The sequence below is a fragment of the Capricornis sumatraensis genome, chromosome 1 (assembly GCF_032405125.1).
Source record: "Capricornis sumatraensis isolate serow.1 chromosome 1, serow.2, whole genome shotgun sequence".
NCBI classification, from domain to species: Eukaryota; Metazoa; Chordata; class Mammalia; order Artiodactyla; family Bovidae; genus Capricornis; species Capricornis sumatraensis.
In genome coordinates, this window is record NC_091069.1 from 231,512,801 (window position 1) to 231,535,984 (window position 23,184).

Consider the following 23,184-nt stretch of genomic DNA (forward strand, 5'->3'; position numbering starts at 1 on the left):
TCACCCAAGATGAGAACCACTGGTCAAACAGAAAACTTATGAGTTGATCCTTGAACACAGCCTGGCCATAAGTTGAGTGCCACTCCTCACAGAGGTGGACTTTCTTCTGGTCTCTGTCAGCCTTTCTCTTGAAACCCTCCATTGAAGTTTTCAGCTAGTGGCAAGGATTATTCCACAGTTTCCTGCATCCACCTTTCTTACTTAAAAATAAGCTTCCAAAGCCAGAGGATCTAAGCATGTAGACTCAGAGCTGTGACAGAGCTAATCCTTCTGACAGTTACCCTTCCTGGCTGCCTAAGGTGTCCAAAAACAAACTTCATTTTATGCAAAAATATGCTAAAGTTACAGCGCATTCCTCAGTGGCCTTAGGTTTAAATGCTTCAAGTTCAGGTAGAGAGATGAAGGAAAGAAGGTTCTGCTTGTCTGACACAGGCTTAGTTTCCAGAAAAACTCAATTTATTTTTGAATGCAGAAGGATTTTTCATTGAAACAATCTGTTGGTTTCGCTTCCATGTGATAAAACGATGTTGAACTGAAAATGGGACTGTGTAACAAGGTGGTACTATCTTGGAAAAATGTATTTTGAAACCAGACTGACATTTTTGCTGAAAGTAGTTACCCTTTGTAAGGTCATGGGACTTCAGCAACGGTAAAAGCAATGCATAATTCAATCTTAGATCCAAACTATGGTTTGATTTATCAGATTAATGATAAGAATGTGTTAAATCTTTGAAATCAATCCCTTCACAGTACTTGAAGTGAAGAGGAAAAGGGGATGGCACAGAATTTCCCAAAAGGAAAGAAATGCGGCAAAATAACTCATTTCAGGGATATTTGTATTAAAGAATGGGTCAGTTTCTCAGGGACATTTCTGCATCCCTGCCCAACTACACATTTTCCTTTGGGTTCCACTTGTGCTTCAGATGCAAAGTATGACCTTTCCCTCATCCATTCTCTCATGCTTTTATCCAATGCTTGCTTTTATGATAAGTCACTTCACTCGTATCTGACTTTTTGTGGCCCTATGGACTATATAGCCTGCCAAGATCCTCTGTCCATGGGATGCTCCAGACAAGAATACTGGAGTGGGCATAAAAATTCAAATGGTGTAATTGTAATAAATGACAGGCAAAAAAAAAAAAAGACCTGGATTAAATTGGAGGGCACTTAGATGGCAGGATCATGACAGCCTTTCTGAGGCCTGAGATGATGAGCAGCAGGGCATAGGAGAAACTAAGGGGAATGTAGGAAGGGGAGATGAAGAAAGCCTAGGAGCATGCCTCCGGGTGGGAGGAGCAGCACAGAGGCCTTGAAACAAGACAACACATGGCTCAAAATAAGCTTTATCTTCCCACTCTAAACTTTCCTCCTGTCTTCTTACTCTCTCCAGTAAAAAGACCTTTCCCCTGAACTCCAGACTCTTAGGTCCAACCACCCGCTCAACCTCTGCACTTATATGACTACTAGGCATCTTGGATTTTGCAGGGCTGGAATATATCCCTTCATCTCCCCTAGACACCCAAATCTGCTCTTCTCACAGAATTTTCCTCAATTCTTCCCACTGCTCAGGCCATAAGTTCTTGGAGTTCTCTCATCTTCTCATACTCCTTGACCAACTCATCAGCAAATATCGTCAGCCTTTGACATTATTCCAGCACTTATGATGCTACCATTCTGTTCTGATCCACTTTTACTTCTCACATGGATTATGCAGCAGCCTTCTCACTGACCTTCTGCCTCCAATCTGAAGATCTGTTTTTCAGAGCCAGAGGGATCATTTTGAGCATAGACTAGATCATATCACAACCCTGCCAAAAACTTTCCTGAAGTTCTCCATCTCAAAATAAAATCCAAAAGCCATGCTGCTCAAGAGCCAAGTGTGATCTGGCTCAGTTACCTCTTTGATGTTATCTCCTTCCACTCTCCCCCCAAACTTGCCCCCCATTCATCTTGTTCTAGCCACACCAGCCCCTTTGTTGCTATGTGAATGTATCAGGTACATCCTTGCCTCAGGGCCTTTGCACATACTGTTCTGGGAGCCTGAAGTGTTTTCTTCCAGATGCACACATGGCCTATCCCTCATTAGGGTCTATGCTCAAATGTCACCTAACCAAAGTGGCTTTCCTAATCACCTTAAAAACTCCCACACTTCACATAAATACATCCTTTATCTTCTTACCCTACTTTTGTTTTCTTCACGTATTACTTTCTGCCTCTCGTTTAAACTAATCTGGAAGCCCCTTTAAGGCAGAAACTATCTCTTGCTTTCTGCTATCCCCTGGAGCCCAAATGAATGAAAAAGCACAAGAATGTCAGCAGCTCATACCTCCAGAGTTTAAAGCCATTGCAAGCATTCAATTTAAAAGCATTCACTGAGTTTCATGGTTTGAATACTATGAGAGATATAAAGCTGTGTAAAGAAGTTGTAATCCCAACCTTTTAAAAGATTAATAATTGAGAATAAAGAATAGATCGCATTAAACTACTGATTCATCTCAGACTATCATTTAATAATATGAGTCACATGAACAATATGTTTTATAGGATTTCTAAGAAAGAGAGAGCAATATGGCCTGGAGTATTCCAGAAAAACGTCATGGTGTTGGTGTAGAAGCAGAAAGAAGTTAATTATGGGCTTAACAGTAGGATCATTGCAAAGTGCATGCTCAGTTGCCCTGTCATGCTCAACTCTTTGAGGCCCCATGGCCTGTAGCCCGCCAGGCTCCTCTGACCATGGGATTTCCCAGGCAAGAATACTAGAGTGGGTTGTCATTTCCTTCTCCAGGGGATCTTCCTGACCCAGGGATGAACCTGCATCCCCTGCTTCTCTTGCACTGGCAGGTGGGTTCTTTACCACTAAGCCACCTGGAAAGCCCCATGGCATAGAGGCAAGAAAAACAATTATTTCTGGGGAGAAAGAAGGAAAGAAGACCACCTTGTTGGTATGCAAAGCTCTCAGTGAAAGAGAGAAGGCAGACAAGGAAAGAGGGGTTGAAATTCTGATTGAGGGGTTTCTAGGAAACCACTTATGGTTGCTGGATCAGATTACTGAAGGAGTCTTTGGGCCTAGAAAAGAAAACAACAGTCTCAAAGGCCCTTGCTGAATCATCTAACTTGGGAGAAAACAAAGCAGGACTTTAGGTCCTGCCCTGATGCTCCAGGCCGGTTGCATCTATCTGGGACTTATCACCCCCTGTCCAGAAACCTTCCACCCCCTACCTGCCCAGAAGACTTATCACCCCCTGCCCAACTACAAATGCCATCTCAACTAAAGAATGCCCAAAACATCCTGCCTGATTAAGTTTCCCTTATTGCTTCCACAAACCTCCCTATAAATATGGAGCCTCCCTGATCCCTCTGGGCGCTCAGCCTGGTGGTTAGGCCAACTGTCGCCCCTCCTTGCCTGAATAAAGGTAACCTACTTCTGTTGAGGTCGTCTTTCCTTTTCTGCCTCGGCCCGAGCTATACCTTACAATTAGCACCTCATAAAGTTAGATTTTGAGGAAATTGTTTAGAGGGACATTGATAGTTTAGAAGGAGGGAAGGGTGAAGGACATGAGCCTAAGAGACCAGAGAGTCAGTCAGGGGCACAGTCAGAATGTGCAGCGATGGGCCTTGGACCAAGGTGATACAGAGGGAGGAAGAGGAGTCTTCGCTGTCAGAGGACTCATTCTCTGCTGGATACAAATCTCTAGAGTTAGGACAGTGACATGAATGACTCATACATGTTTAAGTTTCACAGCTGATTGTGATGTGTGCTCCTGACTAAAGACTATAAGCTAGTCTTAAAACCTCCATTTAGTGATGAGACAACACAGATTCAGATAAGGCAATCTGCTTTTGATCATGCAACCTAGGAAGAAATTCCAGGTCTTTTGACTCTCAGTATGAGGCTTTAAAGTGAAGTGAAGCCGCTCAGTCGTGTCCGACTCTTTGCGACCCCATGGACTGTAGCCTAGCAGGCTTCTCCGTCCATGGGATTCTCCAGGCAAGAATACTGCAGTGGGTTACCGTTTCCTTCTCCAGGGGATCTTCCCGACCCAGTGATCCAACCTGGGTCTCCCACATTGGAGGCAGACGCTTTAACCTCTGAGCCACCAGGGAAGCCCATATGAGGCTTTAAGAGCCAATAAATACCAAAATAGCAGAAGCCAAACTTGTAGAAACTCAACTACTCCACTAAACTAAGAGCTATCAATCACTTTTCACTTTTCCACGTAATCTGAAACCATGAAGAATCAGAACATTCATCCATTCACTCATCTTTTATGTGCTTGGCATTGCTGTGTCTGCATAAACACAAAGCTAGCCAATTACAGTATAATGTCATAAATCCCCTAGACCAATCTCAGCTAGTAGTACTAGGAATGTCAGTTAGCCTAATCCAGGCCCAGATCTCAGAGGAGGCTTCATAGAGAAATCAGAGGCTCAGCTGAGCTCTGAAGATGAGTGGGAATTAGGTGAAATTTGGGTGAGAGTTATTGAAGAAAGAACTAGAGAAAATCTGAATGGGAGAAAAATGATTCAAGTATAGAAAATCAGGTATGCAAAGATCTCTTTTAGCCCACCATTGAATTCAGCGTCTTAAACATTGCACATCTGTTGACAATGCCATAATTTGGGCCCTCATGCAGTTTAGCAGTCTTATCTTTTTCTTCATCAGGGTATACATGCAAAGCATACTTTTCATACATCTGATGGGCTTTCCAGGTGGTGCAGTTGGTAAAGTATCTGCCTGCCAATGCAGGAGATGCAAGAGATGAGGGGTTCAATCCCTGGGTCAGGGAGATCCCTTGAAGGAGGAAATGACAACCCACTCCAGTATTCTTGCCTGGAAAATTCCATGGATAGAGGAGCCTGTGGGCTAGAGTCCACGGGGTCACAAAAAGTCGGACAAGACTGAGCATACATGTATGCATCTGATACACTTTGTCATAGTTAACCTGTTAAAAGAGAGTCATTTTTGTAGGACCACAAGCCCTGGAATACAGGATCCCGAGCTTCCTCATCATTGCTTCCCCCTACTCTATCTTAGGTAACATGTAGCACAGAGTGAGTCCTTAATAAACATTTAGGTTTAGACTGTTGCTTTGCACTTTCAGTACAAATGCCTTCAGGGGTACTTGTATTCTTGTGACTTAAATGTAGCTGTATATGACCTTCACCCTGTTCAGAACACATCTGCAAATTTATAATAGATTAAGTTTCACTTTTGCTGTTTAAAGATAAACAGGAAGCTGCACATTTTCTGCAGCAGGGGTCCTTGCCCAAAAGCATTCCTTTGTTCAATAGTCTTCTATTGTTATGAATAGAATATCAACATAATTAACATAAGAATCCCTTAGAGGCCAATTTTAAATGAAACCACATTTAATTGCAGGTAATTCTTTTATTTCCCAAGATGATGCTAACTTTCCAACTGAGTATGTGAAATATGTCAAGTCTCTGAACAGTAAACCCATCTAAAACAAAATGATAGAGTCTATCAACCCCCAAAAGTATAGAATTATGTCAATTAGTTGGCCAAAACAAAGAGAAAAAGAAAAGTAAATCCAAAGAGTCAAAGTACCCATAAAACAAAACAAAACAGGTTTTGACAATGAGTTCAGAATTTCCTGGTTTCTAAGCAAAATGACATGCGTTCTTTGCAAAGAGTGTTTTGCTAAAAGAAACGCCTAAGTGAATACTAATCTTTAATTTCTAGTATTTTGCTAGTAGCCTAAGTAATTTATTTCAATCCTAAAGTCCTCTGTTTCCCAAATCCATGGTGTGAAGAAGTTAAGTGTGCCCAGAACCTCCACATAGGAGATAATCAACACATACTGCTATGGACTGAAATGTGTCTCCTTCCCAGGTGGCACTAGTGGTAAAGAACCTGCCTGCCCAATGCAGGAGATGCAGGTTCATCCCTGGGTCCAGAAGATCCCTTGGAGGAGGGCACGGCAATCCACTCCAGTATTCTTGCCTGGAGAATCCCATGAACAGAGGAGCCTGGTGGGCTACAGTCCATAGAGTTGCAAAGAATTGGACATAACTGAAGCAATTGAGCACACACACACATACAAATTCATAAATTGAAGCCCTGACTTCCAATATGATGCTAATTGGAGACAGGCTTCAGGAGACAATTAGATGAGGTTATGAGGGTAGAGCCCCTATGATGGAAGTAAGATCCTTCTAAGAAAAGACACCACAACCACTGAGCTTGCTCTTGCATGGCACATAGGTGGCCTTCTGCAAGCCAGAGAGAAAACTCTCACTAGAAGCTGGCCATGCTGGCAGCCTGATTATAGACATCCTGGTTTGCACAACTGTGACAAATGTTTTCTGTTGTTGAAGCTACCCAAACCATGACATTTTATTATGTCAGACTAAGACACTAAGTATATTCCAAAGCAGAGACATTACTTTGCCGACTAAGTTCCGTCTAGTCAAGGCTATGGTTTTTCCAGTGGTCATGTATGGATGTGAGAGTTGGACTGTGAAGAAGGCTGAGTGCCGAAGAATTGATGCGTTTGAACTGTGGTGTTGGAGAAGACTCTTGAGAGTCCCTTGGACTGCAGGAGATCCAACCAGTCCATTCTGAAGGAGATCAGTCCTGGGATTTCTTTGGAAGGAATGATGCTAAAGCTGAAGCTCCAGTACTTTGGCCACCTCATGCGAAGAGTTGACTCATTGGAAAAGACTCTGATGCTGGGAGGGATTGGGGGCCAGGAGAAGAAGGGGACAACCGAGGATGAGATGGCTGGATGGCATCACCGACTCGATGGACATGAGTCTGGGTGAGCTCCGGGAGATGGTGATGGACAGGGAGGCCTGGCGTGCTGCAATTCATGGGGTCGCAAAGAGTAGGACACGACTGAGCGACTGAACTGAACTGAACCAAACTGAAGACACTAAGAGATGTATGTATTGAATGAAGCAATGAGTGACCATTGATTTGACAATTGTCTAGGCTCTAAATGTGTGATCAGTAACTTTGGCAATCACAAAGGATGAGTGAGATATAGATAGCCGTCCCCATCTAATGTTCTAAATGAGCTTTGTCCACTTAGTGACCTCACCTTTCTCATTTCCGTGCTTCCCGTGCTACCAAGTCATCTCACGTGTTGTTTTTGTTTAGTCACTCAGTTGTGTCTGACTCTTTTGTGACCCCATGGATTGTAGCCCCCCAGGCTCCTCTGTCCATGGGATTTCCCAGGCAAGAATACTGGAGGGGATTGCCATTTCCTCCTCCAGGGGATCTTCCCAAACCAGAGATCCAACCAGCATCTCCTACATTGGAGGTGGATTCTTCACCACTGAGCCACTGCAGAAGCCTCCATCTCAAATGTGGTATGGGCCATATTTGCTACGCGCACAGCAAAGTGTGACACACCTTTTAGGTGGTCATTATATGGAGAAGACCTCCTCTTATAGAGCCATCTTGGAGTTGTTTCTTAGTATGTCACAAGTATAAATACAAGACAGTGGCTGCATTTTTTTTCTCTTTATGAGATCTCTATATTGCATCTCATGTAAATATAGTTTTATGTATAGAGTACAGATATTTTAGAAGTCAGAATAATATAGTTTGAGTATATCTTTAGGTCAAGAACTGCTCACGTATAGATAATTTAGATTTAAGAGCCTAGTTATGCTAGTTTAACATAATAGCAATTTTAGGAAGATAAATGATTACGTTCTTCCTTGTCCTTGATAACTAACATGAAACATTTACAGTAAGTGTGATATAGCAAGTTTTAACCTTTATTCTAGTCTCTATTCTTTTCTTTATCACAAAATTCAAAGTAAAACCAAAACAAAATAGAACAAAACCCAAACAAATACACACATACATATACGCAAATATTTAATAAAGTGAAAACAAATACTTAGATTCTCATCACTTCAATATTTCTAACGCACACCACTTCATTTAGGGTAGTGCCTTTTTGTGGACATTTCTGGCAATAGGAGCTTGAGAGAAAGAAAACGAAAATACCACCTTTTGTCTCCAATCTTGTCCTGATTAAACACTGTTAGGAGCTTTACCTTAACCTATAAATTTTCTCCTCAGATATAGAAAGCTGTTGCAAAACTGTTTCCTTCTGTTCTCATTCCCTAATGACACCATTTGTATTTCCTGGAGAGAACATTATTGAAATATTCTCCAGTAATAAGGGTTATTAATATCTTCACTCTCTTCTTCCCAGCTGGGTCTAAATGCATGAACATCTCTGGTGGGGAACTTTTCTTCTGGAATATAGCCATATAAGTGTTCAGAATTCTGATGTATAAGAACTTTTTTTTATTAATGTCTACTTCAAATGTTATCGTCCTTATCTTCAGGCCATTTCCTTGTCTACATGGAGATTTAGAATAATTTTCTTCTTCCATTACATTTTGTTCCTTGAAGGTAATTTTATAATCAGAGTACATGTTCCTCTCTCTTTCTCAGACTTCCCTGTTTCAGGCAAAAATATATTAAGTCTCCCTAGTCTAATTCTCTGAATCTTGTGTTACGCCACTTGTCTCTTGTATATACTCAGCGTGGAGATAAGAAAGGAGTATTATGTGAAGTTGGGAACCCAAGGATAAAAACCAAGATAGTTAACAGTTTTCCTCATCCTATCCTGTATCCAATTTCTAAAAGTCTTTTAATGTATGAATACAGATTTAGAAATTTAAAAACCTAGATGATACAACAAATACTTTAAAAAATAGACCATTAAATTTTATGTATGTGACTTAAACCTTCCTATAAAAGTAACAAAATCACTACCTTTGACTTATACTTGCTGTCATTATAAATGTTTATTTGCCCTATTATTTGGTATTACAGAGCCTGTAAATCTCTTATAAGTCTTGTGTTACCCAAGACAAATTTTCCATTTTAACATTTTTTATTTCACTACTTGTCCTTTTATTTACCCTTCAAAGTCTACATCTGTTTTTATAATATCATCCCATTTTTATTTGAAATGTTCACATTTAATCTTCTTTAACCTCTTGCAAATATATTTAATGTGGATTCATAAAAAGTCAATTAGCATATTATTATTAAAGAGGAAAAATGAAGCAAAAAATCAGATTTTAATACGTCAGTTCAGATTATAGACTTTGTAAAAGTACGTTCTCAGTCTGGAGGAATTCTTAACTGTTATTTAGTTATTTACTCATTTTCAGTGATCCATAAGCTTGGTTTTCCTTGTTGTCTAACGCATTTGATTTTTCCAAAAATTATGTGTACCCAGAAAGACTTTTTTTGGTAAATACAGACAATATTTTTTTGATTGCATGGTAGAGTATTTAAAATAATTTTGAAAATGAAAAGTAAGAATCACTCTACCTGATATCAAGTCCTACCATATACCTCCAATAATCATGACAGTATACCATCAGAATAGGAATAGACACACATATCAATGGAACAAAATAGAGAACCTAGGAATCGAGCCAACAAATACACCGAACTGATTTTTGAAAAAGGTACAAAAGCAATTCAATAGAGCAATTAAACATCCATGGAAAGAAAAGAAAAAAAAGAAGACTCTCAACCTAAAACTCACCGCTTATGCCAAAATTAACTTAAAATGAGCATGGACTTAAATGTAAAATGTAAAGCTATGTAACTTTAGAAAAAATTTTAAAACATAGAGGAAAATCTTTGAGACCTAGAGCTAATATAGAGTTCTCAGTGCCGTGCTTAGTTGCTCAGTCGTGTCTGAGTCTTTGCGACCCCATGGACTGTAGCCTGCCAGGTTCCTCTGTCCATGGGATTCTCCATCCAAGAATACTGGAGAGGATTGCCATGCCCTCCTCCAGGGAATCTTCCCAACCCAGGGATCAAACCCAGGTCTCCCGCATTACAGGCGGATTCTTTACTGTCTGAGCCACCAGGGCAGACCAAGAATACTAGAGTGGGTTCACTTCAGTTCAGTTGCTCAGTCATCTCTGACTCTTTGCAACCCCATGGACTGCAGCACCCCAGGCCTCCCTGTCCATCACCAACTCCTGGAGTTTACCCAAACTCATGTCCATTGAGTCAGTGGTGCCATCCAACCGTCTTATCCTCTGTCATCCCCTTCTCCTCCTGCCCTCAATCTTTCCCAGCATCAGGGTCTTTTCAAATGAGTCATCTCTTCGCATCATGTGGCCAAAGTATTGGAGTTCAGCTTTAACATCAGTCCTTCCAATGAACACTCAGGACTGATCTCCTTTAGGATGGACTGGTTGGATCTTCTTGCAGTCCAAGGGACTCTCAAGAGTCTTCTCCAACATCACAATTCAAAAGCATCAATTCTTTGGCACTCAGCTTTCTTTATAGTCCAACTCTCACATCCATGCATGACTACTGGAAAAACCATAGCCTTGACTAGACAGACCTTTGTTGACAAAGTAATGTCTCTGCTTTTTAATATATTGTCTAGGTTGGTGATAACTTTCCTTCCAAGGAGTAAGCATCTTTTAATAGCCTATCGCTTCTCCAGGGGCTCTTCCCCAACCCAGGAATCAAACTGGGGGCTCATGCATTGCAGGTGGATTCTTTACCTGCTGAGCTAGTAGTTCATAGACTTGACTGCAAATAGATGATTCATAAAAAGAAATATCAACAGATTAAAGGTCATCAATAGAAAGCTACAAAGTGGGAGGAAATATTTGCAAACTGTATAGCCAACAGAGGACTATTATCTGAATATATAAAGAACTCTCAAAATTTCACAATCAAAAAATCCAGCAGTTCAGTGAGAAAATGAGATAAAGACTCGAAGAGCCATTTCACCTGAGCAGGTATACAGATAATGAATGAGCACATTAAAAAATATTCAATACCCAAGGTAGGGTGGGGAACATGTATATACCTATAGCTGATTCATGTTGATGTGTGGCAGAAACCAACACAATGAGGTAAAGCAATCATCCTCCAATTAAAAACAAGAATAAAATATTAAATTCCATTAGGAAAATGGAAATTACAGTCCCTGTAAGCTATCAGAATGACTAAAATTTAAAACAGAGACAACACTAAAGGCTGATAAGGATGCAGAGAAACTGGATGACTCATATGTTGCTGATGGGATTGTAAAATGGTAGTGCCCTTCTGGAAAAGTTTGGCAATTTCTTTTAAAAACATGCAAATACCATGTAACTCAGTGATTGTTCCTGGGAATTTATCTCAGAGAACTGAAAACTTATGTTCACATACACAGCAACCCTTTTTGTAACAGCCAAGACCAGGAACTACCCAGACGATCTTTAACCAACAACCTGTGGAACATGCATACCATGGAAATACTTACCACTCAACAGTGAAAAGAAACGAACTACTGATACATTTGACAACCTGGATGAGTATCCAGGGAATTAGGCTGGGTGAAAAAAAAGCCAATTCCGAAAGGCTACCTACTTTACAATTCCATTTATATCACATTCTCGAAATGGCAAAATTATAGAAAAGGAGAGTGGATTAGTGGTTGCCAGATGTTAAGGAGGAAGTGTGTGGGAGAAAAGCAGGTGTGTTTATAAAGGGTAACATGAGGGATCTTTACAGTGATGGGAATGTACTGAATCTTGCCTGTATCAGTGTCAAAATCCTGGTTGTGATGTTGTTACTTGAGTTTTGCAAAATGTTGTCTTTGGGGAGGAAATGGGGAACAGGCATGCAGTAAGTCCCTATTATTTCTTACAACTACAGGTGAGTCTACAGTTATCTCAAAATTAAAAGTTTAATTTTAAAAAGAAGTTGTGTTTGTCAGTAAATGGTAAATATAAATTCAATGAAATGAGTATGACACTTGTATAGATGTTTACTTTTCTTCTGGTGTTTCCCTGTAAGGTTTGCGAGGAGCGATAGCCTTTGCCTTAGCTATTCGGAACACAGAATCTCAGCCAAAGCAAATGATGTTTACCACCACGCTGCTCCTCGTGTTCTTCACAGTCTGGATATTTGGAGGAGGAACAACCCCCATGCTGACTTGGCTTCAGATCAGGTGAGTGACACTGCTTAACAGAGGACATCACTATGAAGTATGATTGTGCTATTCCGTTTCAGATGTTGCTGACTGGCCAAAAGTACAGTGGCCTGGGTGTGCCTTTACTTTCCCTGGGGTCAAGTCAACCTTCAATGACAAGGTGAAACAATATGACTGATCACCAACAGAACTGACTTTACCAAGAGTTCTAGAAACCTCAGGATGATGTCTGTTCACAGTCTACCGTCCCTAGAAGTGATTGTCTTTATCTGTGAGTTCTTCCATTCAGTCAGATTTATTGAGCACAATGTGATATGCTATGGCATTGACAAAAATGAGTAAGACACCAGTCTTGTCTTCAAGATACTTATGATAAAATGCAATTTATACAGAAAAGGCTGTGATACGAAGGAAAAAATGAAGTTTTGTTTTTAATTCCTATAGCACTTAGGATAGAATTGAGGACACAGGAAATACTTAAGTGTGTTTGATTATTCAGCCATATGTTTAGCCAGAGGGATGCTATAAACACAGATTAGACAACTTCTCAAAGGAAAATGGGGTCAAGGCTTCAGTCAGAGGCCATTCAATAAGCAGTGCTTGGAAGGTGATTGCTGTGAACCCAAAAGATGCAGGTAGTAGACGTTATGATGAGAAATGAATAGCCTGTGGCAACTGCGTAAACGGACAAATCTGTTGTAAAATGCTCTTGTCTTTATTTAAGTGTTTCTTTGACCTGGGTCCTCATTTTCCCATGCCAGAATGTAACAGTGCTTTACATAAATCACATTTTATTTCCCAAAGGCATACATCTTGATGATCCTGCAGCCCCTCCCCGGTCCCCACATATTCTCTGTGAGGCAAATCCATACCCATCACATCTGACAGGAAAAGATCCACCTGACTGGGAAGGGACTTCCGAGAAGATTTTTTTCAGACAAGGACTCTGTTATTCCAGCACGAGTGTAGTGCCTGGCACATGGAAGAATTGAATAAATAATTGGTACATGAAAATTAGATGGGTGTAATAATCACACACATATATTTCTTTTGTTAAGCCTTTATTGACAGATTTCTACCCACTTGACAAATAGAAGCAAGAGCAGGACTAACAAGTTTAGGATAAAAAAGCTTATCTTTAAACTGGGCCAAGTGGCTATGTGTCAAGCCAAATTCAAGGGGAAAGGGGCCTTTTAAAGTACTGTGAATATTGCTAAATACTTAAAAGCGCTTTGACCAAAGGTTGAAATGGAGAGTGTTTTGAAATGCTTGTTGAACTATTTTCTAACCATGTAAATGTGACCTGCAATTTCTTTCACAGTGGTAGCTACTTGTAGGCTCCTCTGGATGAGCACAAATATTGCATTAAACACTATAGTGTTGGCTCCTCTGTAAACTGATAATAAGATAATAGTGTGTTCAGGTTTCTGGAAAATAAATTCAGTAGGTGGATACATGCATGGAAAAATTAGGACTTGGAAAGCAGAAGTGAGAGGATACCAATCCCCACAAGAGAAATATATTGAATGCTCTATCAGTTAAATTAGAATATTCAGAACATAAAGTGGTGCTGGCAACATTTTCTTTAAAGTAATTCAAATATAACTTACTTCCTACTATTGTGTTTCTTTACCCTGAAGGATTTGTCCCCAAAGCAATAGCATGTTTTACCCTAAAATATTTACCGGATTCTCCTATGCACGCGTGCGTGCTAAGTTCCTTCTGTCGTGTCCCACTGTGTGCAATGCTGTGGACTGTAGCCCAGCAGGCTCCTCTGTCTGTGGGATTGCCAGGCAAGAATACTGGGGTGGGTTGCCATGCCCTCCTCCAGGGGATCTTCTAGACCCAGGGATTGAACCCACATCTCTTATATCTCCGGCATTGACAGGCAGGTTCTTTACCACTTTTTTGAAAGGCATCCATTGGCTTCAGATAGATATCATAGCTTATGCAGTCTCCTGACAACTGGATCAGCAGGGAGAGGGTAATATAAAATGGGGCCTTAGGCGAGTTAGAAGGATTATCAGGTTATAGTACAGTGCCTAATAGAGAAAGACAGTAACATCAACTGTAGCATCCATAGTAAGAGTCCCGGAGGTCATCTTAGCCCAGTGTGTTATGGCCTGCTGAGAGGCACAGTATGGAGCTGCCAGGTCATGGAGATGCCCCAGTGAGAACTAGCTCCAAATGGCCCACCAATTCAATGCCAGACTTATCCACCAGCCAGAAGGGAAGAAGAGTAAAAGTTAAAACCATAAGCTTTCAAACTCAAGTGAACATCAGAACCACCTCGAGGGCTCATTAAACTCCAGATTGCTGGCCCCAGCCTCAGAGTTTCTGATCCAGTAGGTCTGGTTCAGGGCCTAAGAATTTGTATTTTAACCACACTCCAGGCAATGCTGATATGGCTGGTTCTGGGACTACATTTTGAGAACCACTGGTTTAGACTTATAAACCCACCTGGAAATGGGGCTACCTTGAGGAGAAAAATTCATTGTGCATTGATCAAGAAGGAAATAGAACATACTAGAATAAACATAAAAGACTGGGACCATAAGTTAGTGTGTGTTCAGGCACAAGCACAACACACATTTGGTTTGACCGTGTAATAGTGGTACTATCGTATGCTCTACGTCCATCATGGTTTACAATGTTATCAAAGAAATCCTCAATTTCATTATAGCTTTTAAATGATCGTTGTCCATCATTTACACTATATGGAGGGAGACTTTGCTTGTTTACAGAGAAATATCTCATTAACCATCTTTCATGTCAGATGCTTTCCGTGAAATGCCAGAGTGTTAGTAAACTGGGGCTTCATAAAATGACACATATAGGGGAACCCAAAGGGCAGGCATGCAAACATGATATAGAATGAACTCAAACATCCTCACTTGGCTATGATTTATTTGTACGCTTTGCCTTCCCTCTTATATATTTTTTACATTCAACTTTTTTTCCTTTTAATTATTAGGTATGTACTTGAGGATTTTTTTTTTGTCCCTATAAATTTGTCATTCAGCTGCAAACTATCACAGTAAGATGCAGTTTTATGTAAGGTAAAAATTGAGAACATTAATATGAATTTCACTTTGATAGAAATAACTTGAAATGGCAATGACTTAAGCTTAGAGAAACTCTATGTAAAGAATGATCGTTACATATGAAACAAATTCTCCATTGGCTAAGTCTTATCCTGGGACTTCCCTGGTGGCTCAGATGGTAAAGAATCTGCCTGCAATACAGGAGACCTGGGTTTGATTTCTGGGACAGGAAGAGCCCGTAAAGAAGGAAATGGCTACCCACTCCAGTATTCTTGCTTGGAGAATTACATGGACAGAGTTTTATTAATAATAATGAAATATTTTTTTATAATGAAATATTTTTAATGCAGCATTTTAATGCAGCATTTAACACAGAGACCTTTGCTTTTTAAAATTCTAGAGAAAAAGATTCCTCCAGTATTATTTTGGAGGTTTTTATATAAAGCAAGCAGAATGATCTCTTGATTAGAATCCAGGTCTCCTCCCTGCTGGTTAGGAAAACTCAACTCTCAGTAGCCAAGGACTAGCTCTGATGTTAGCCAGGAAATAAGAGATCAAAGGTGTCAGGTTTTGCCCTACAGAGGCCAGTAAACAGTATCATCCACCAAATAATCACACATTTACAAAGAAAGCTCAGAGACCAACAGAGTAAAACTTTCTGGCAGTGGTAAGTAACTTGGGGTGGTAACCCTATTCTTAGTTAAGAGTAGGGTGTCACATGGAGTTAATGGAATTAGAGAGCCCATTTGTTGTTCAGTCGCTCAATCATGAGCAACACCAGGCTTCTCTGTCCTTCACCATCTCCTGGAGCTTGCTCAATCTCATGTCCATTGAGTCAATGATGTAATCCAACCATCTCATCCTCAGTCGTCCCCTTCTCCTCTTGCCCTTGGTCTTTCTAAGCATCAGGATCTTTTCCCGTCAGTCAGCTCTTGGCATCAGGCGGCCAAAGTATTGGAGCTTCAGCTTCAGCATCAGTCCTTCTGAAGAATATTCAGGGTTGATTTCCTTTAGGATTGACTGGGTGAATCTCCTTGCAGTCCAAGGGACTCTCAGGAGTCTTATCCAACACCTCAGTTCAAAAGCATCAGTTCTTTGGTGCTCAGCCTTCTCATGGTCCAACTTTCCCATCCATACATGACTACTGGAAAAACCATAGCTTTGACTATACAGACCTTTGTTGGCAAAGTAATGTCTCTGCTTTTTAATATACTGTCTAGATTTGTCGTAGCTTTTCTTCCAAAGAGGAAGCATCTTTTAATTTCATGGCTGCAATCACCATCTGCAGTGATTTTGGAGCCCAAGAAAATACAGTCTGTCACTGTTTCCATTGTTTCCCCATCTATTTGCCGTGAGGTGATGGGACCATACCGCAGTGCAAACCTTTCCTAGCTTCTCCCAGATAGGAATGCCAGACACATCTCAGCCACAGTACATAAAGCCTAGCTTACCAGAGCAATTCAGAACTTGTATTCCAAACAGTATGAGAAAGTGCCCCCAGCAATATGACTTTTACAACTTCCAGATTTTTGCTTCCGATATCGCAAAGAATAATAGCTAGCTTTTATTGACAATGAATTCTGTGCCAGATATTAGAAAATAAAGTACAAGGTAAAGTACAAAATTTCCTTGTGACTCTGCCTCTAATCTATGAAATGGAGATGATGGTAGTAGCTTCCTCCTAGAGTGGGTGAGGCCTGTTGAAGTGGCACGGGGTCACCCCCCTGTCCGGCTGCAGAGTCAGACTCCAAGGCCAGGCAGCCCAAGCCCAGGGGCCTGCACTCCCAACTAGTTCCTTCTACTGCCACTGCAAATAAATGAGCTTATTCCTGATGCCAGCAATCTACCTTGATTAACAAATCCTCTAGGGAAAAAGAGATGTACTTTTATAACCAAGACAGGCCAGTTAAAAACAAACACAGGAAATCTTCATCCATCATGAGTGATTGGGTTGACTTGCTCATGCAGCACAGAAATTCTTCGGTACAAATTTTCTCCTTGACCTAGAAAAGTTAAAGGTAAACAAGGCCAGCCCTGGTCTCGGGTAGCCAAACAGGGAAGTTTGTCTACCTCAGTTATAGAAATTTGAAATTAGAGGAATTTGTTACCCTCAGGCTCATTTCCCAACCCCATTTGGGATCCCATCAGCCCTCCATCAGCCTCTTCCACAGATCAGACAAAAAAATTGCATATCCTGCTCTGTGTCCATTGCAGAATGAAAAACTTTTAGGTAATGCAGTGTCTCCGCTAGCATCATTTTAGTTAAGTCTTTAAATTTTATTTGGGGTATGTGTCCTCTTCTATTTTATGTCATCCTAGAATGATTTTTTTCATCATATGTGCCTACTGACTACAAAGTTTTTAATAACAGTCACCATGGGAATGCATACAGAGGTAAAGAGAGAACTGTCTTTAGCAATATTTTTTAATCTTAAACAATAATGAAGTTAAATATACCTGCTTACATACCGATTTCCCTTATTGCTGAGGTGAGGAAATGCCAATCTAATGTAATAGAAGATACATGTAATCAAGTTCCCTTCATATCCAGCTGGTTTCTGCTTGGTTTTCTTTTTGGCATCCAAAGTCTTATGCATGTTTAACAACTTATTTCACTGGTGAGTTAACATAGTAATTAAGCTCACACACTCTGAGGCAGACAATGTGGGGTCCAATCTTGCCTCCCTCTTCTCCTAGCTGTGGTACCTTGAGCAATAATTTAAGCTCTCTATGCTTCAGTTTTCTTATTTGTAAGCTTGGAACAATAATAACTACCTACCTCTTTAGATTGTTATATAGATTAAGTATTGCATGTATAAATTTAAGGCACACAGTAAGTGCTCAATAAATGTTGTGCTGTAGTTGTTTAGTCGCTAGGTCGTGTCCAGCTCTCTTGTGACACCATGGACGATAGCCCACCAGGCTCCTCTGTCCATGGGATTTCCCAGGCAAGAATACTACAGTGGGTTGCCATTTATTTCTCTAGGGTTTCTTCCCAGTCCAGGTATCAAACCCGAGTCTCCTGCATTGGCAGGTGGGTTCTTCACCACTGAGCCACCAGGGAAGACCAAATGTTGCTGCAGCACTACCCAAATCACCACCTATGAGCCTTTCTTATCTAAACATTCTTTTTCTGCCTATGGTGTATATGTATATGTATATATATATATACACACACACACACATATACATATACACACATATACATATACACACACATGCATACATACACATAAAGTTATTAATTAATTGTATTTATGAAAGCATGGCTTACATGGGAAATAGAAATAGTCTCTAGGGAGTTTATTTCATTTTATGTAATGACTAGATTCATCAATTTTACAGGCAGCTCCTATTTCTGCATTCAAATTGATGAACCTCTTAAAGAAAAATGCTCACAAAAAGCATAATATTTATCCAACAACTCAGAAAGATTCTTCCTGGAACATGCTTCTGTTTGCTTCTGAGCAAAATCTTTGTCTCGGATCTCTTCAGAGATTTAATTTGCACCATTTCATTGATATATATTAATTTATTATTTTGCATTGATTTTGTACCAATTTGTACATTTTGTATCAATTTGTATTAACTGACGAGTCTGAGAAATACCCTCTGTCTTGTAACATGGAAAATGAGTTTACTCCTCTGAATGTAAACTTATACTCAATATTCCCCACCTCTAACTCCCATTTAAAATTATGTTCTATTTTCTGTAGGCTTTTCTAAATATTGTTTCAGAACTCCAAATATTTATTGCTTAAATTAATTTAGTCTGATATATTTTATTAAAATTATTGGATGACTCTAGTAACCTGCTGGTAACCTAAATCTATCCTGGGTTTTTAACAGGTGTAGATAGCAGCTACTGGATTTACCTTCAGTGCCATCTGGGTGTTTTCATATGGTTTCTCTCTGTGTACTGAATCTTCCCAGTTCCAGAGATAATAGACTTTCTCCTCACATCTGCCAGCTATCCTCCACTAGGCATGCTCTTATCTTCTTCAACATGCTCTTGAGAACATCAGCATCAATAAACTTCACCCATTTGTGAGGGTTACCAAACAATGAACATTCTGCTCTGTTGAAGGGTATTCATTAGCCTGCTATCGTAAAATGTGATTAAATACAGGTGCCTTACTTTAAGTAATAAGTGTATCATTGTTACTGTTGTTCAGTCGCTGAGTTGTGTCCATCTCTTTGCAACCCCATGGACTGCAACACGCTAGGCTTCCCTGTCCTTCACCATCTCCCAGATCTTGCTTAAACTCATGTCTATTGAGTGATGCCATCCAAACACCTCATCCTCTGTCATCCCCTTCCCCTCCTGCCTTCAATCTTTCCTGGCATCAGGGTCTTTTCCAGTGAGTCAACTCTTCGCATCAGGTGGCAAAGTATTGTCACTTCAGCTTCAGCACCAGCCCTTCTAATGAATATTTATGATTGATTTCCTTTAGGATTGACTGGTTTGATCTCTTTGCAGTCAAAGGGACTCTCAAGAGTCTTCTCCAGCACCACAGTCTGAAAGTATCAGTTCTTCAGTGCTCAACCTTCTTTATGGTCCAACTCTCACATCCACACATGACTACTGGAAAAACCATAGCTTTGACTATAATGGATCATTATTGGCAAAGTGATGTATCTTTACTTTAGGTAATATGTGAAGTCTGAAAAGAATACTTTAAAATTGTATTTACAGTAGATGGAACTTGTGATCCAAAAGGCTATAGAGGGGATTCCAGTTTTGGTCAAGATGGAGTAACCATGCTTAATCCCATCTGTATCTTCCTCTGAATGCAACTAAAATCTCTAGACAGAATGCCTGTAGCTGCTATCTAAGGACTCTTAAGGGTAAATGATGGATTGGGGGAGGAAACAAATTCAGAGTACTATTAAACCAGTGGTGAATTTCCTTTTTTTTTTTTTCCTCCTCTGGCTTCTCAACCTGAACTCAAAGCAGTTTAAAGGCCAGAACTGCACAATAAGGAAGAGAGAAAGAACTGCAACAGAAATGATCTGTTTGGGCATAAAGAACAGGACAGAGGACCATCATGGGTTAGAGGAGTGGGGAATTCCCTGGGTTTGTTGTTATTGCTTACTTCATTGTCATTTGAATACCAGGCAAAACTGAGGCAGCAGCGGTAATGATGGCAGCAGTGGTAATGATGGCAGCAGCGCCAGTTGGATGGACCCCAAATTCCCAGTCAAAGGAACTAAGATCCTGAGGTCTCAGGAAGAGTTCCCATGGCATTATTTTCTCTCTTAATCTTATCACTGTTTGACCTTGAAAACAGGCCCAATATTGCTGAAAAGTCATGGGAAAACCTGTAGCAGCATAGGGAAACAAAAACCCTGGGCTTTAGGAAGCCAGAAATTGTGGAGGAATTTGTGGTGTGGAGGGAGCACAGGAAAGTTAAAATTGTGTATAAACTTTTGGGCTCACCTCCAAGCTGCATAAGCATATATCTGACCCTAAATATCACACCAAAGTGTTTGAGAAATGAACTGCAAGAGAGAGCATCACTCAGGTCCCATATATACACTGTATGGCTCACATGCAGGGCATGTATGGATCTTAGATCAAAATGTAAACTATAAAACTTCTAGAAGAAAACATAAGAGACAAATCTTCACGGCCTTAAATTAGGCAAAGGAGTCTTAAATGTTATACCAAAAGCATCACATACAGAAGAAAAAAATGATAAATAGGACTTCATCAAAATGAATCTCTTTTGCTTTGCAAAAGACACTGTTAAGAGCATAAAAATGCAGACTACACACTCAGACTCTGAGAGAATGCATTGCTGATGGGAATACAAAACAGTGTGGCCAATCTGTAGATCACTTTAGCAGTTTCTTATAAAGTTAAACATACAGTGATTATAGGAGTCAGCATTCCCTCTCCTAGACATTTAGCCTAGAGAGTAAAGTGGGGATAACAGAATCTGTCTCTGAAGATTAAACGTGTGAACATTAAATTAAAAAATACATGTTAAAATCCTTTGAGCAGAACTGAGGACTCATTAGTAACTATTTTATTCACAGCTTTTATTAGAAATGTCAGATAAAGTTTAATAGTGTTTTCAGCATATATTGAGATAATCACATCATGTTTTTCATCTGGTTTATCAATGTATGAAGTATATATTGATTGCTATCTTGATATTGAATTATCTTTACAATATCAGGATAGTTATTTTTTTCCCTACAGTTCTGCTATCTATAATAATAGCCAAGGTTAGTCTATAATTTTCTTTTTTTTAGAAGGAGAGGGGGCTCTCTTTATTTAAAGTTTAAATAGTGTTAAGGATATACTATATTCATAGCATGAGCTAAAGACTTCTATTTTTTCATGGTATGAAATGAAAGCATAGCATAGAAATGATCAGGTTTGTAAAGAAAAGTTAGGAGTCAGCTGTAAAACCATCTGGCTCCTGGAGTCCTTTTAATAGTAGGTCTTTAGTCACCTTTCTGGATGTGAGAGTTGGACTGTGAAGAAAGCGGAGCACTGAAGAATTGATGCTTTTGAACTGTGGTGCTGGAGAAGACTCTTGAGAGTCCCTTGGACTGCAAGGAGATCCAACCAGTGCATTCTAAAGGAGATCAGTCCTGGGTGTTCATTGGAAGGACTGATGCTCAAGCTGAAACTCCAATACTTTGGCCACCTCATGTGAAAAGTTGACTCATTGGAAAAGACCCTGATGCTGGGAGGGATTGGGGGCAGGAGGAGAAGGGGACGACCAAGGATGAGATGGCTGGATGGCATCATTGACTCAATGGACATGAGTTTGAGTGAACTCCGGGAGTTGGTAATGGACAGGGAGGCCTGGTGTGCTGTTATTCATGGGGTCTCAGAGAGTCAGACACGACTGAGCGACTGAACTGAACTGAACTGAATCATTTTTCCAGTGTCTCCTATGGTAATTGCTGTATTCAGATGTAAAATTGTGATTTTTTTTTTTTAGCTCAAAAGTGGTCAAGATGGATATCCGTATGCCCTGTACCTCATTTTATCCAGTTAGTAATATGCCCATTTTGCTTTCTTGCTTTTATAAATACATATATATCACATATATTAAATGTTTTTATTTGTTTTTTTTTATTTTTCACTGAATCATTTAAATGTAAAAACAGACATCATACACTTCTAATCTAAGTACTGAAGAATGTCTTTGAAAAACAAGGACATTCTATTAGATAACTAAAATACCATTACTATGTCTAAAAATATTAAAAACAATAATTTTATCAGTATACACTCAAATTTTCCCAGTTATTGCAAAAAAGATATATCATGTGTAGATGTTTTTTAATTACATGATCTGATAGAGGTTATGTATTGTATTTGGTCAGTTTTCGTTTAGTCTCTTTAAATCAGTTTCTCTGCTTGTTTTTTCCCCCATGACATTGATTTTTAGGGAAAAAACAAAACAAAACAAACCAAAACAGGTCAGTTGTTTTGCACACTATTCCACATTCTGAACTTGTTTGTTTCCTCCTAGCATCAATTAATATGTTCTTTTCTCTGCTATATTTCCTGTAAACTAGAAATTAGGTCAAGGCTTGAAATTCAGGTTGAACCTTTTTGGCAAGAATTTTCACTGGCAAATGAACAAGTCTTTCACTCAGTAGGGGTATGCTTCAAGTACAGCTGTTGGACTGTATTATTTAACATGGTATCTGATAACCCCATGTGGACATGGTTAGTCCCAAACTGAGATATACTATCCTGGGTAGTAAACTATGTCCTCTCAAAATCCATATATTGAAGCTCTAACACCCAGTATGACTGTATTTGGAGACAGGGTTTTTAGAAGGTAATGAAGGTTAAGCGAGATCATGAGAGTAGAGTTCTAGCTGGTAGGAGTGGTGGGCTTATAAAAAGAGAGATGGATTGCTGTCTCTCTGCACATGTGCTCCGAGGAACACAGTGAGGACATAGGGAGATGGTGCTGTCTGCAAACCAAGACATAAGCCCTCACCATAACCTAACCATTCTGGCAACCTGATCATAGACTGCCAAAACTGTGAGAAATAAATGTCTGTTGTTAAGTTAAGTTAAGTCTCTCAGTCGTGTCCGACTCTTTGCGACCCCATAGACTGTACCGTACCAGGCTTCTCTGTCCATGGGATTTTCCAGGCAACAGTACTGGAGTGGATTGCCATTTCCTTCTCCAGGGGATCTTCCC

At 40.0% G+C, this 23,184-nt stretch overlaps 1 protein-coding gene across 1 annotated transcript in view; it reads left to right on the plus strand.

Moving 5' to 3' along the window:
* SLC9A9 (solute carrier family 9 member A9) overlaps positions 1–23,184 on the plus strand; it is a 649,412-nt gene that overhangs the window by 420,349 nt on the left and 205,879 nt on the right. Inside the window, exon 12 of the mRNA XM_068974483.1 lies at positions 11,819–11,972. Within this exon, the coding sequence (XP_068830584.1) occupies positions 11,819–11,972 (154 nt within the window). The remainder of the gene's footprint in view (positions 1–11,818; positions 11,973–23,184) is intronic.